Source organism: Rhineura floridana, chromosome 3, assembly GCF_030035675.1.
Source record: "Rhineura floridana isolate rRhiFlo1 chromosome 3, rRhiFlo1.hap2, whole genome shotgun sequence".
In the NCBI taxonomy this organism is placed as follows: Eukaryota; Metazoa; Chordata; class Lepidosauria; order Squamata; family Rhineuridae; genus Rhineura; species Rhineura floridana.
The window spans coordinates 107894928-107909430 of NC_084482.1; the positions used below are offsets into that span (position 1 = coordinate 107894928).

Sequence of the window (14503 nt, forward strand, 5' to 3'; positions counted from 1 at the left end):
GCACATTTTCCTTTTCAGTAAGCCAACTGGCAAAAATCACCTTGTCTTTATTCCTTTAAAAAACAACCACATTGGAGGATTTGGAGACTTAACTTTCAAATCCTCCTTTCTGTCACTGGCTCATTGTGTGTTGCTGGATACATTATGCTGGCATCCTTTCAATCAAGGTGATAGCCAACTAGCCATGGCTTATAACAGAAATTAAACAATAGTCAAGTGGCACTTTAGAGGCTGGCAAATATACTATTCCAAAAGCTTGCATAGATAACCAAGAATGATGCATCTGGTGAAGTGGACTTTAGCCCCCAAAACCTTATCCTACAATAAATTTGTTAGTCTTTAAGGTACTAGTACTGCTTTTTGTTGTTTTGCTAAACTGCACTATGATCTACTTTATAGGGTCGTTGTGAGGATAAAAAGACTATAAAACATTTTGGCAAACTGAAAATGTTATTACAAAAAGCAGAAAGGTACAGAAGGTGACTTCAACTACCCTGACATAGACTGGCTACATATGTGTTCCAGTCACAACAAAAAAGGAAAATTTCTAGATACCCTAAATGACTGTGCCCTAGAATAGTTGGTCATGGAACTGACCAGAGGGACGGTGACCTTGGACTTTATCTTAAGTGGCACCCAGGACCTAGTGCAAGATGTAAGAGTTGTTGAACCAATCAGGAACAGTGACCATAGTGCTATTAAATTAAACCTATATGTAAGTGGTCAATTGCCAAGAAAATCCAACACAGTCACATTTGACTTCAAAAGAGGGAACTTCCAAAAATGAGGGGATTGGTAAAAAGAAAACTGAAAGATAAAGTCCAGAAGGTAAATCACTCCAAAATGCTTGGGAGTTGTTTAAAAACACAATAGAAGCTCAGCTGGAATGTATACCATAGATCAGGAATGGTACCATGAGGCTCAAAAGGATGCCAGCATCATTAAGAAGCAGAGTCAAAGAAGTTATCAGAGGTAAGAAGGTTTCCTTCAAAAAATGGAAGTCTTGTCCGAATGAGGAAAATAAAAAGGAACACACATTCTGGCAAAACAAATGCAAGAAGACAATAAAGGATGCTAAAAAAGAAGTTGAAGAGCACATTAACAGCACATTGCTAAGAACATAAAAACCAACAACAAAAAATTCTTTAAATACATTCAAAGCAGAAGACTGTCTAGGGAGGTGATTGGACCATTGGATAACAAGGGAGTCAAAGATGTGCTAAAGCAGGATAAAGAGATTGCAGAGAAGCTAAATGAATTTTTTGGCATTGGTCTTCACAGTAGAGGATATAAGGCAGATCCCTGAACCTGAACAAACATTTGAAGGAAGGGAGTCTGAGTAAATGAGGCAAACAGTGGTGACGAGAGATGAAGATCTAGGCTTAATAGACAAAATAAAAATGGACAAATCACCAGATGGCATCTACCCAAGAGTTCTCAAAGAGCTCAAACATGAAATTGCTGATCTTCTAACAAAATTATGTAGTTTCTCCCTCAGATCTGCTTCAATACCTGAAGACTGGAAAGTGGTCAATATAATGCCAATCTTTAAAAAAGGATCTGGGGGGAGGGGATCCCAGAAATTACAGTCTGGTTAGCTTATTGTTTACTCCAGGAAAACTTGTAGAAAGCATTATTAAAAACACATTAACCAAACATATAGAAGAACAAGTCCTGGTAAAGCAGAATCACCATGGCTTCTATAAGGGAAAGTCCTGTCTCACTAACCTATTAAAATTCTTTGAAATGTCAGCAATAAGCATATAGGTAAAGGTGATCCAGTGGACATAGTATACTTAGACTTTCAAAAAGCTTTCAGCAAGGTACCTCACCCAAAGACTCCTGAGTAAGCTTAGCAGTCATGGAATAAGGAGAGGTCCTTTTGTGGATCAGGAATTGATTAAGTAGCAGGAAGCAGAGAGTAGGAATAAACAGACAGTTCTCCCAATGGAGGACTGTAGGAAGTGGAGTCCCCCAAGGATTGGTATGGGGACTTGTGCTTTTTAACTTGTTCTCAATGATCTAGAGTTAGGGGTGACCACTGAGGTGGCCAAGTTTGCTGATGTTACTAAATTGTTCAGGGTTTTTAAAATAAAAAAGGATTGCAAAGAGCTCCAAAAGGATTTCTCCAAATTGAGTGAATAGACATCAATTTGGCAAATGAAATTAAATGTAAACAAGTGTAAAGTTATGCATATTGGAGCAAAAAAAAGCTTAATTTCACATACGCTCATGGGTTCTAAACTGGTGGTGACTGACCAGGAATGAGATTGGGGTTGTAATGGATAGCTTTATTTATTTATTTATTTAAAAAGTTTATATCCCACTTCAGTTCCAAAGAATTCTAAGCGGCCAAAACAATAACATAGTGCAAACACATTATATAATATACAATATATATATAATATATATATATATATATAAATTATCTCTCACATTACAATTCAAAAGCTAACCGAAATAAAAAGGTCTTAACTTGGCGACGAAAACTAATTAAAGAGGGGGAAGAACGAATTTCCTGCAGAAGAGAATTCCAAAGAGTTGGTGCTACCACTGAAAACGATCTATTCCTAATACCAGTCCGATGAATTTGGGAAAAAGAAGGAATATTAAGGCCGGGGTCTAATGAAGATCTTAAAGAACGAGCAGGCTCATAAAACGAAATACGATTTGATAGATAACTAGGGCCTGAACCAGATAAAGCTCTAAACGTTAAAACCAGGATTTTAAACTGAACTCGATAAGAAATTGGAAGCCAGTGTAGTTGTTTTAGGAGCGGAGTAGTGTGAACTAGCCAACCTGCTCCTATTAACATCCTGGCAGCCGCTCTTTGGACTAATTTCAGTTGACGAAGTATTTTAAGGGGAAGTCCAGTATAAAGCGAGTTACAATAGTCTAACTTAGACGTAACCAAGGCATGGGTAACCGTGGTTAGGTCAGAGAGTTCCAGAAAAGGGCGCAATTGGGGAACCAATTTTAGGCGGGCAAAGGCACTTCTGGAAGTTGCTAAGACATGGGCCTCCAAAGTCAAGGCCGAATCCAGAAGGACACCCAAACTACGAACCTGGGTCTTTAAAGGGAGTAAAACTCCGTCTAATAACGGTACATTCCTTATTTCCAACTTGGTTCGGTGCCCAACCACCAGCACCTCTGTTTCATCTGGGTTCAATTTCAGCTTATTCTGTGTCATCCAGGTCTTAACTGCTGTTAGACAATTATTTAAAGGAAGGATGGCATCTTCCATATCCGGAGGGAAGGAAAAATAAAGCTGGGTGTCATCAGCATATTGGTGAAACCGAATTCCAAACCTCCGGATGATCTCTCCCAGCGGTTTCATGTAAATGTTAAACAGCATCGGTGAAAGCACCGAGCCTTGTGGTACTCCGCATGACAACGGCCAGGGATCAGAGCTAAAATCCCCAAATAGTACTCTCTGTGATCTGCCCTCCAAGAAAGAGCGGAGCCACTGAAAAACAGTGCCTCGTAAGCCCATCTTGGAGAGGCGGCCCAAGAGAATGTCATGGTCGATCGTGTCAAACTTGATGAAGGTATTGACCCAGTGCACAGCAGATGTGAAAAAGGCAAATTCCAGTCTACAGGACCTGCCTGAATTGAGGCAACCAGTTTGGTATAGATGCAAGTGTTCATTATTCCTTCACATCTTCATGTATAGAAGGTTAAATAATAGGGCTGGGGCTCTATCTGATATTCTGTATAACAGTTTTTATTGAGGATTGTGAATGAGTTTTTAGCTCCCCAAAGTGGGGATTTATGAGTGCTGATGTTTCTTTCAGAGCTGCTTGACTTGTATATACCCCTCCCTCACTGCATTAAGGATGATTATACAGCCACAAGAGTGGCTCTTTACTATAGCCAGTGTGGATTTTTCATATTCCGCTGTGTTAAACTGAAAATACCCCCATGCCATTCTAATGCTTCCCATAAGCTCATTTCAAAACAAAACCTTACAAAACCTACAGTCCTGAACTCAGAAATGCTTGCTTACCCTTCTAAATTTTCATGGCGATACACAAAACAGTAAGAGAGAATAGAGAGTTCAAAGTCTAAAAAGAGCGGGGAAAAACCCAGAGCCCTTTTGGACTTTTTTCTCATAATCTGTTGAAATTCATTAAAAATCAGCCATGTTCACAGAGTACCTGTAATCCTGTTAATGACCTTGCCCCATACTCTGACTTTCATCTTCTGCAGTTTAAAAGTTAAAAAAAATGTGTGGCTGATTTTTAATTAATTTAAGAAAGTTTGGCTGGAACCCAGTTATAACATCGGGCATGCTCAGTAAGAACCAACTGTCAGTGTTCTAAAGCCAGACTCACAGCTGCTGGGCTTGCCTAATCAGGGGGCCACACCCCCGCCAGACTTTGATTTCATGTGAGACAGTCATGGCTTCCCTCAGAGAATGCTGGGAAGTGTAGTTTGTCAAGAGTGTTGAGAGGAGATTCCTGTTCCATTGACAGAGCTCCAGTCAGCCACTCTGATTGAAGGTCTGTGAGAAGAACATGGCATCTCCTAGCAACTCTCAGCACCCTTCACTAACTACACTTTCCAGAACTAAAGGCCTGGTATGGATGTGGCCAGGGACAGCTTTGGTTTAAATTTGGGTGGGAGGCTACATGTGCCTGCTGTAGAATAAAAAGGTGGGGAAACGCTGAGAAGCAATGAACTGTTCACAATGTTTTCCTTTTGGAAAGGAAAGGGGCTTCCTTTCTGCCCAGTGCTCACCCACCCAATCTCTCCCCTCCCCCAGGTCAGTGTTGGATTACGACCTGGGAGACCAGGGTTCGAATCCCCACACAGCCATAAAGCTCACTGGGTGACCTTGGGCCAGTCACTGCCTCTCAGCCTCAGAGGAAGGCAATGATAAAACCACCTCTGAATACCATTTAGCATGAAAACCCTATTCAAAGGGTCATCGTAAGTCCAGTCGACTTGAAGGCAGTCCATTTCCATTTTCAAACATGATTGCACAGAAATAAATCCCACTCTACTCAAAAAGTATACAAATGGTCAAACTCACCCTCCCTTCTCCCTCCTATCCCCTCCCTCTTGCCCCTCCCCTCCCCCTTCCTTTATCCCTCCCTTCCCCATCCCCTTCCAATCCCCTCCTTCCCCTCCCCCCTCCCCTTCCTCCTTCCCATAGTTAGTTTTACCTATCTTAAGCATGACTGCACAGAAGTAAATACCAATGAACTCTATAATCATGCAAATAATCAAACCTCCCCTCCCCTCCCCCTCCCTTTGCCCCCCTCCAATATGCTCCTTCCCTTTCCCTTCCCCCTCCTTCTCCGCCATGGTCAATTTTTCCTATCCTAACCATGATTGCATAGAAGTAAATCCCATTGAACTCAATAAGCATGCAAATGATGAGACCTGCTTTCCCCCCTTTCCCTCTCCTCTCCCTTCCTCCTCCCCTCGCCTCTTCCTTCTTCCTCCTCCCCTGCCCACTCCAGCCCTCCCTCCCTCCCTCCTGGTCAGTTTTACCTATCCTAAGCATGACTGCACAGGAGTAATTCGCACTGAACTCAATAAACATGCAAATGATCAAACCTGTCCTCCTCCCCTCCTGCCTGCTCCCACCCCAGTCCTCCTCTTTGCCTTTCCTCCCCTCCCTCCTCCCCCTCCCCTCTCCATCCCCTGTGGTCAGTTTCACCTATCCTAAGCATGATTGCAGCGGAGTAAATACCACTGAACTCAATAAGCATGCAAATGATCAGTCCATTCTGAGCAAACTTGGACAGGACCCATTTCATACCTCCTGGATTAAAAAGCAGGGAAATTTACTAATAGGCAAAAAAAGCACCTTGCGGTTTAAGAATGTACCTATAGCCCACAGCTACTTCTATCAAACTTTAAAAAGCAGGGAAATTGGGCAGCTATAGTGAATGCACCAGGGGAGCAGGAGACCTGACCTCTTCTCTGAGATATTGGACTGCCCTACAAATTTGTCAAAATGGAAACACAATTTGAGTTGGTCTTTCACAGTCAAATCCACTTCCTGTGTAGCTTGAAAGAATTTGGTGCCCCTGGAGTGGTGGCAAAACCTGCAATCAGCCCAAATAATAGAAATAAGACGTGCTGTGCCGATCCTGTTTTAGCAGGGAGGAAGCAACATTATTAAGACGATATAGTTCAGATGGTCACTTTAAATATGTCTGATTTACTTTGCAATTTTAGTGAAGTTTCCTATAGGAAATCATTTTCTTTTGTTTCTAGTTCTGTGAATATGTGAAGTACGGCAACACTTTGCAAAATTTACACTAAAAAAACTCCAAAAATAATTGTGGAATAATGGCACTGACTTCTGCAGAATAATATCCAGTGGACATCAGGAGTGTCTCAATTTGCACAAGATAAAACAGTGGGAGGTGAAATATATTCTAGCAAAATTCTAGATGTGCTCTATGTTTTTAAATGACCGTGCACAGGGCTGTGGAGTCAGAGTCGGAAGCAATTTTGGGTGGAGTCGGAGTCGGTAGAAATGTACCGACTCCGACTTCAAAATAAATTTTGATTGACAAATTTTTTAAAATATAAATTCAAAATGTCAAAGAAGCTTCCCATGAAGTCAGCTGTAGTTGAGCATTTCACCATAACTCAAGATGGAAAACATTTTGTGTGTCAGTGTATGACACAGGACCCAGATGAAGACAAATGCTGTGATGCCAAGATCAGTGCATATTCAGGCAGCGATAAAAATGCTCCTATGAGAGCTTCCAATTTAAAAAGACATTTACAGCCCTTTCCAGGGCTGTGGAGTTGGAAGCAATTTTGGGTGGAGTCAGAGTCAGAGTTGGACAGTAGAAAACTAGAGGAGTCGGAGTCAAAGGTTTGACGTACTGACTCCACAGCCCTGCGTGCCCACCTTGCCTTAAATGAAGTGGTTTAAACATAACAGGCTGAAAACATGCATCCTCTTTTTTCCAACCGCTAGAGTTTGCTGAAGTAGCAACATATTGTAATCAGTCTGATTTTACATCAAACTGCAGCTTCAGATTCAACTGTTAATGCACCCAAAATAGAAATAGAACATAATCTCCAATTTGAAACATAGAAGGCTGTCTTCACCATCATATGACATTGACCAATAAAAAGGCTTTAAAATTAATAAAAATAAATTTGACACAGATTTCTGGGATGAATAATGAGGGAAATAAAATTTTCTAGATTAGATTCTCTGTAGAAACATTAGTAACACAGGAAAGAAGCAAAGTAAGAAGAACACCAAAAAAACATACAAAAATATAATTCTGTATCTTTGGAGATGGCAGGTGTTGCCACCACTCACCATATGCTCAGAGGCACATGTTACCAAATTCTTGCAAGCTACACAGGAAGTGGATTGGACTGTGAAAGACCAACCTAAATTGTGTTTGCATTTTGACCAATTTGTAGGGCAGTCCAATATCTCAAAGAGGAGGTCAGGTCTCCTGCTCCCCTGGTGCATTCACTACGGCGGCCCAATTTCCCTGCTTTTAAAAGTTTGATAGAAATAGCTGTGGGCTATAGGTACATTCTTAAACCACATTTTTTTGCCTATTAGTAAATATATTTATAACAGGGATAGGAAACTTCCAGCTCCTGGGCCAAATTGGGCCTGTGAAGCCATCTCCCCCTGGCTACACCCACCTGTCCTGTAGTTGTGGGGCAGTTAAACCTGCAGCTGCAAAGGAACACTCTGGAGCCTTAAAACGTGCTCCTGATTGTTCCTTGACAATCAAACCTTGCATTTTGTATCAATTGCAAGTTATATTGGGATGGGATTCATAGTTTTACTCTTGAAACAAAGAAAGAAAGAAAGAAAAGAAAGAAATGGCTGAATGCCTTAGTATTTATTAGGCAGACAGTAACTTAGTAGGCTGCCCCTGTAAAATACAAAAATAAAAAGGTTTTCACAATCAGAGGTGACCTATTATGTATGAAAATCAGAATGCAACTTTTCAAGGGACAACTTGTCAGACAATATTAATCTCTTATTTCACATATACAATTACTAGCATTATTTCACAAGATATAGGGGCTTACCTGGATCTCCTCGTCGTCCAGGCTTTCCTCGCCTTCCAGGTGGACCTGTGCAGGGAAAAAAAAATTGTTTAACTTGCATCCCACTTATATACCTTTCAGAAAGCTTAAAACAGTTTACATGGGAATCCTAAACAAGCAGTCTTCCATTTAGTCACTGACCAGGCTGAGAGATTTCCTTGGCTGAGGAACTTTCAGCCTTGATACAGCCCTCTAATTTCATTCAGCAGCAGGCAGCATCCACCTTCTTGAAGCTGTTACCCACTCTTGCCCCTATGGACTACCCCTCAAGTACCCTAATATACTTTGGTGAACTCTGAGGGATGAGGAGGGGGGATGTCTGAAAAAAAGGTTGAAATGACCCCACTGACTTTAATGGAAACAGCAGGGTGGTAAGAACATGCACATGGAGAAATGGCTAGAGACAGAAAGAAAGTGGGAAGGACAGAGAGATGATGGGAGGGGGAAAAGCCAAAACCAGGGTATGGTCTGAAGGCACATGAAGCCACCACCTTCCAGAAGCTAAGCAGGTCTTGGGCTGGTCAGTGCCCAGATGCATGATTGCTGCCTACAATAAATAAGGAATTGAAAAAGGCTGAAATGGCCCCACTACCTTGAATTGTAGTATGGGTGTGTGTGAGGATGGGGGAATGTTTGAATAACCTTACTGTTTTGCACTGAGCCTTGGGGAGGGGCAGAGAGAGAGGAGGAGAGCAGGAAGGGTGGAGAGGAGTAGGAGCTGAAATAAAAAGCTAAAATGGGTCTGCTGCCTTGCAGAGGTTGGGTAGCACAGGCAAAGGGTCATATGTCTGTAGCTGGTGGTCTTGCTTACTTAGCAGGAAAGAGAGCCCTTGCCATCAGCACCAGGTGAGAAATATGATAGCAGTACCACCTTGAAAGAAAGACACAAAGAGTTTTCCATCTGTAACACTGTATTTGCAGCTTTTGCAATACTGCCTGTTTACATCATCTGCATTATTGTATAAACACTTCAGTTAGTGGAAACCATATAAAACGATCTAGACTATTACTCATTCCCAGTCTATGAAATAATTGTTGAATTGCCAAAAATAGTTTCTTTCTATGTACATAAAAGTTATTAGTCAAGATCTGAAGATCCCATTTTTACTACAAACAACACTTGTTAATAGAGTCTGCTTGCATTGCAATAGTCTCATGAGCCCTAAGGGGGAATTCCACATACATAGGCTGCAGACACACTAGCTGCTTCAAAAGCAGTCTGAACAGTTTCTATGGCTTCAAGTTGAAACATGTTTATAATGTGGTTGCCCATGGCTGGACACATCTCCCTTCCCTATTGCTGATTAGGACTGTCCACAGTGAAGTATTAGGCCAATCGTTGTGTCTGCCTGAGTCTCCAGAAAAGTGTTTTCATTGGAAACACCTGGAGTGAAAATGGATTTGATGGCCAATCAGTTTTGAAGCCTGTGTGACACTGACCTCAAGATAAAACAATCTGGAACTGCAACTTCCAAGGTTATGGAGTGAAAGGGAGCAGAGTTTTACTAGAGTCATGTGTCCCTGCATTCAGAAAATTGAGGGGAAGATGCACTGAAGCCAGCAAAACTGTAATTGTGTCTGCACCCACAGACCAAGAGGGAGAACAAGCTTAATACTACAATCTTGGGAAAATCCCATAAGTCCCTGAAGATGGAAAAGTATCTTTATAGTGCAGCAATATAAGCACAGTAAAGAGGCTGCATAGCACAGAGGTCAGGATACTCATAGTAGTCTTCTTCTAAACCTTAATCATGCGGCAAACTGACCCACTGAAAATATTTCTGATATGCACTGCAGATTAATTTCCTTTCTGGGTACTGTATCAGCTTTCCTGTATCAGCAACCCAGTGGTTGCTGCAATGCCAAAGCACCAGCATAATTCACACATTGGATGTCATAATGTAATCAGGCCAGCAGCTCATATGATTGGGATATGAATTTCCCAAGAACTCAATTCATTAATTTTATTTACTATACATGGAATTATTGGAGGGCTTTGTGTTTCTAGCTGGTTTAATCTCCAAGTGAACTTCTACTAGATTTGTGTTGAGCCTCTAATTTTGACTAATCCAAAATTAGTATGGTTGTGGGAAGTAGATGAAAAGAATGCAAGAATATTCACACACAACCTTATTATTCAAAACAGCTCAGTTTTTGACAGATATGCAGCATCAAAATTTTGGAAAAGACATGTGCTTCCCTTTCCCTAATGCCATTTATAAAACAGTTGGATGAAGCAGAAGTACTCCTTCCTCATAACTGAATCCACATGAAAGACGTCTGTTTTAAATGGAGAGTCATAAAGCTGCCAGTTGATCCAGGCTCTTCCACAGGGATCTCCATACAGAGCACTGGCTGGTTGTTTGGGAGAGAAAATGGGGGCAGTGGGTGGGCCGTTTGGAGCCAAAGATCATAGATAAAGTTTGGGGAAGATTTTGGCTGGAGGTTTATAAAGATGGATGTGTACACAACGCATATGGATAGCTGGGAATTTGGGAAGTAGGAAAGAGCAGCACCAGGAAAATAGCACTTAGACCCACCCCAGTTTGTATACAGTTACGTATACCCTGCGTTGTCCAGATCTTTGGTTCACCATTCCTTTTCCAAGTTGAGCACTGAGATATTAAAGTTGGTACATGGCTCAGGATATCATTCCACATTGAGTACAAACTCCAGCTTGACACTTAAACCTATTTTCAAGGGCAGTGGGCAGGAAAGAAGCGAAAACAAAACACAATGTGATTTTTGAAGATGGCTCTCAGAGGACCTTGGGAAGCTTGTTCGTGGGGTTCTTAGGAGTCCATGCGATCTCCCATATTATTTAATATTTGCTTGAGAACAGTGGGAGAGGTACAGAACTATTTGTTTTACACCTGATCACTTTCTTTGCTGGGCATCTGTCTGGTGTTTGTAATGAACTGGATGAGAGTGAATAAACTGAAATTCAATCCACTATGGAGTTGCTCATGGTGGACAGGCTTTACTTCCAGTGGAGTGGTGGAAATATCTACCTTTGGATGGAGTGCCATTTGCCCAAAATATCAGGATTTGAGAAAGCTCTTGGATCTTGGTCTCATCCTTGATATCCAGGTTGGGCTTACATTATATCACTTCCAGGAAAAGAAAGACCTTAGCACTGCTGTGCATGCCTTGGTGGCCTTTGTGTAGATAACTATAATGCATGCTAGAAGATTGTTTGTAAACTGCAACTAATCCAAAAATGCAGCAGCCACATTAATATCTGGTACTAGCTGCATATAACACCTGTTATAAGCTCCACATTAGTTGGGAATTTGTTTTGGAGATAATTACAATGCTAGTGCTCAGCTTTAAAACCCTTTTCAGTCTGGACCAAAACTTGCAACCTGAATAGTTCGAGATTCAGGAAAGACAAGAGGAAGTGCTTCTTCATGCAGCCCACATTAAAAATTATGGAATTCACTACCACAACATGTGGAGATGGCCACCAACTCAGGCAGGTTTAAAGAGGGATTAGTTACATTCATGGAGCATAAGGCTATCAATGGCTACTAGTCATGATGGCTATTTAATCCTTCCAGCATCTGATGCAGCATGCTTCTGAATACCAGTTGCTGGGCAACAACAGAATGGGAGGATTGCCTTTATACATTAGTTGTATGGTTTCATAGAATCATAGAATAGTAGAATTGGAAGGGGCCTATAAGGCTGTCACGTCCAATCCCCTGCTCAATGCAGGAATCCAAATCAAAGCATTCCCGACAGATGGCTGTCCAGCTGCCTCTTGAATGCCTCCAGTGTCGGAGAGTCCACTACCTCTCTAGGTAATTAGTTCCATTGTCGTATGGCTGTAACAGTTAGGAAGTTTTTCCTGATGATCAGTCGAAATCTGGCTTCCTGCAACTTGAGCCCATTATTCCATGTCCTGCACTCTGGGACGATCAAGAAGAGATCCCGGCCCTCCTCTGTGTGACAACCTTTCATGTACTTGAAGAGTGCTATCATGTCTCCCTTCAGTCTTCTCTTCTCCAGGCTAAACATGCCCAGTTCTTTCAGTCTCTCCTCATAGGGCTGATCATCCTTGTTGCCCTCCTCTGAACCTGTTCCAGTCTGCATCCTTGAAGTGCGGAGACCAAAACTAGACACAGTACTCAAGATAAGGCCTAATCAGTGCTGAATAGAGGGGAACTAATACTCTACGCGATTTGGAAACTATACTTCTGTTAATGCAGCCTAATATAGCATTTACCTTTTTTGCAGTGACATCACACAGTTGGCTCATATTCAGCTTGTGATCAACGACAATTCCAAGATCCTTCTCACATGTCGTATTGTTGACCCACGCATCCCCCGTCTTATAACTGTGCATTTGTTTTCTTTTTCCTAAGTGTAGAACTTTGCATTTATCCCTGTTGAAATTCATTATATTGTTTTCAGCTCAATACTCCAGCCTATCAAGGTCCCTGCTGAATTTCATTCTGTTGTTTTCAGCCCAATATTCCAGCCTATCAAGGTCCCTTTGAATTTTGTTCTGTTGTTTTCAGCTCAGTGTCAAGATCCTATCAAGATCCCTTTGACAGTATTAGCTGTACCCTCCAATTTTGTATCATCTGCAAATTTGATAAGCATGCTTTGTACCTCCTCATCTAAGTCATTAATAAAAAATGTTGAAGAGCACTGGGCCCAGGACCGAGCCCTGTGGTACTCCACTCGTTACTTCCACCCAGTTTGAGAAGGAACCATTGATAAGCACTGGAGCCAAATGTAGATCCACCTGATACTTGCTCCATCCAGCCCAAATTTAGCTACCTTACTAATCAGAATATCATGGGGCACTTTGTCAAAAGCTTTGCTGAAGTCGGGATATATTATGTCCACAGCATTCCCACAGTCTACAAGGGAGATTACCCGATCAAAAAATGGGATAAGATTAGTTTGGCAGGATTTGTTCTTCATAAATCTGTGTTGGCTCCTAGTAATCACTGCATTGTTTTCAGGGTGCTTACATATTGACTGCTTTCTAATCTGCTCCAGAGTTTTTCCAGGGATTGATGTTAGGCTGACTGGTCTGTAGTTTTCCGGTTCCTCCTTTTTGCCCCCTGTGAATATAGGGACAACATCAGCTCTCCTCCAGTCATCTGGCACTCCACCAGTCCTCCATGATTTCACAAAGATAATGGATAGCGGTTCTGAGAGTTCAGCCAGTTCCTTCAATACTCTAGGATCCGGTTCATCAGGCACTGGAGATCTGAACTCGTTCAAAGTAACTAGGTATTCCATGACCATTTCTCTATTAATCTCAAGCTGAAATCCTGCTCCTTAAACTTCACATTTGCCAGAAGGATGCAGTTTATTGGGCGCTGCTGATTTCAACTCATTCAAAGTGATTAGGTATTCCTTGACCATTTGTCTATCAATCTCAAGCTCCAATCCTGCCCCTTCTACTTCATGTTTCCCAGTAGGGTCATAGACCCTTTTTGGGCAGAAGACTGAGCCAAAGTAGGAATTGAGCACTTCTGCCTTTTCTTTGTCATCTGTTATCATTTTGCCACCTTAATTGAGTAGCTGTGCCACCATTTCTTTTCTCTGTCTTTTACTATGGACTTACCAGAAGAAAGCTTTTTTGTTGCTTTTAGCATCTCTCGCTAGCCTCAGTTCATTCTCAGCTTTAGCCTTCCTGACACCATCCCTGCAATTCCATGATACCTGCCTGTACTCTTCCTTTGTGGCCTGGCCTTCTTTCCACTTCAGGTCATCTCTAAGCTTTTTGTGAAGCCACATTGGCTTCTTCTGCTGTTTCCCCCCTTTTTTCCTTGTTGGAATTGCTTGCCATTGCACTTTTAGAATTTCCTTTTTTAGAAACTCCCACCCATTTTGGACTCCTTTTCTCATTAGGGTCACTTGCCATGGAACTGTACTTACAATTGTTCTGAGTTTATTAAAATAAGCTTTCCTGAAGTCCAGGGTGCACGTATGGCTACTCTCAGCTTTCGCTTTTGTTAACGTCAAGAATTCAAGTATGGTGCGATCACTTTCTCCCAGAGTTTCCATAACTGCCACTTCATCCACCAAGTCATCCCTATTGGTTAGAATCAAGTCCAGGATAGCTGATCCTCTGGTTTCTTCCTCCACTTTCTGTTGGAGAAAGTTATCTCCAGCACAAGTCAGAAATTTCTTGGAGGAGCCGTGTTTGGCAGAGTTTGTCTCCCAACAGATATTGGGATAATTGAAGTCCCCCATTACTATTTTATTTATTTATTATTTGATTTATATCCCGTCCTTCCTCCCAGCAAGAGCCCAGGGCAGCAAACAAAAGCACTAAAAACACTTTAAACATAATAAAAACAGACTTTAAAATACATTAAAACAAAACATCTTTGAAAATATTTTTAAAAAAAGCTGTCAAGACTTTTTTTAAAAAAAGGTTAAAAACATTGGGGTTTTTTTTAAAAAAAGTTTTAAAAAC

At 41.5% G+C, this 14503-nt stretch overlaps 1 protein-coding gene across 24 annotated transcripts in view; it reads right to left on the reverse strand.

Annotated features, from left to right (window-relative positions):
- The window catches only part of COL23A1 (collagen type XXIII alpha 1 chain), a 586100-nt gene that overhangs the window by 178256 nt on the left and 393341 nt on the right, over positions 1-14503 (reverse strand). For all 24 annotated transcript variants that reach the window (XM_061617267.1, XM_061617268.1, XM_061617248.1 and 21 more), the window contains one exon: positions 8041-8085. In XM_061617267.1, the coding sequence (XP_061473251.1) occupies positions 8041-8085 (45 nt within the window). The remainder of the gene's footprint in view (positions 1-8040; positions 8086-14503) is intronic.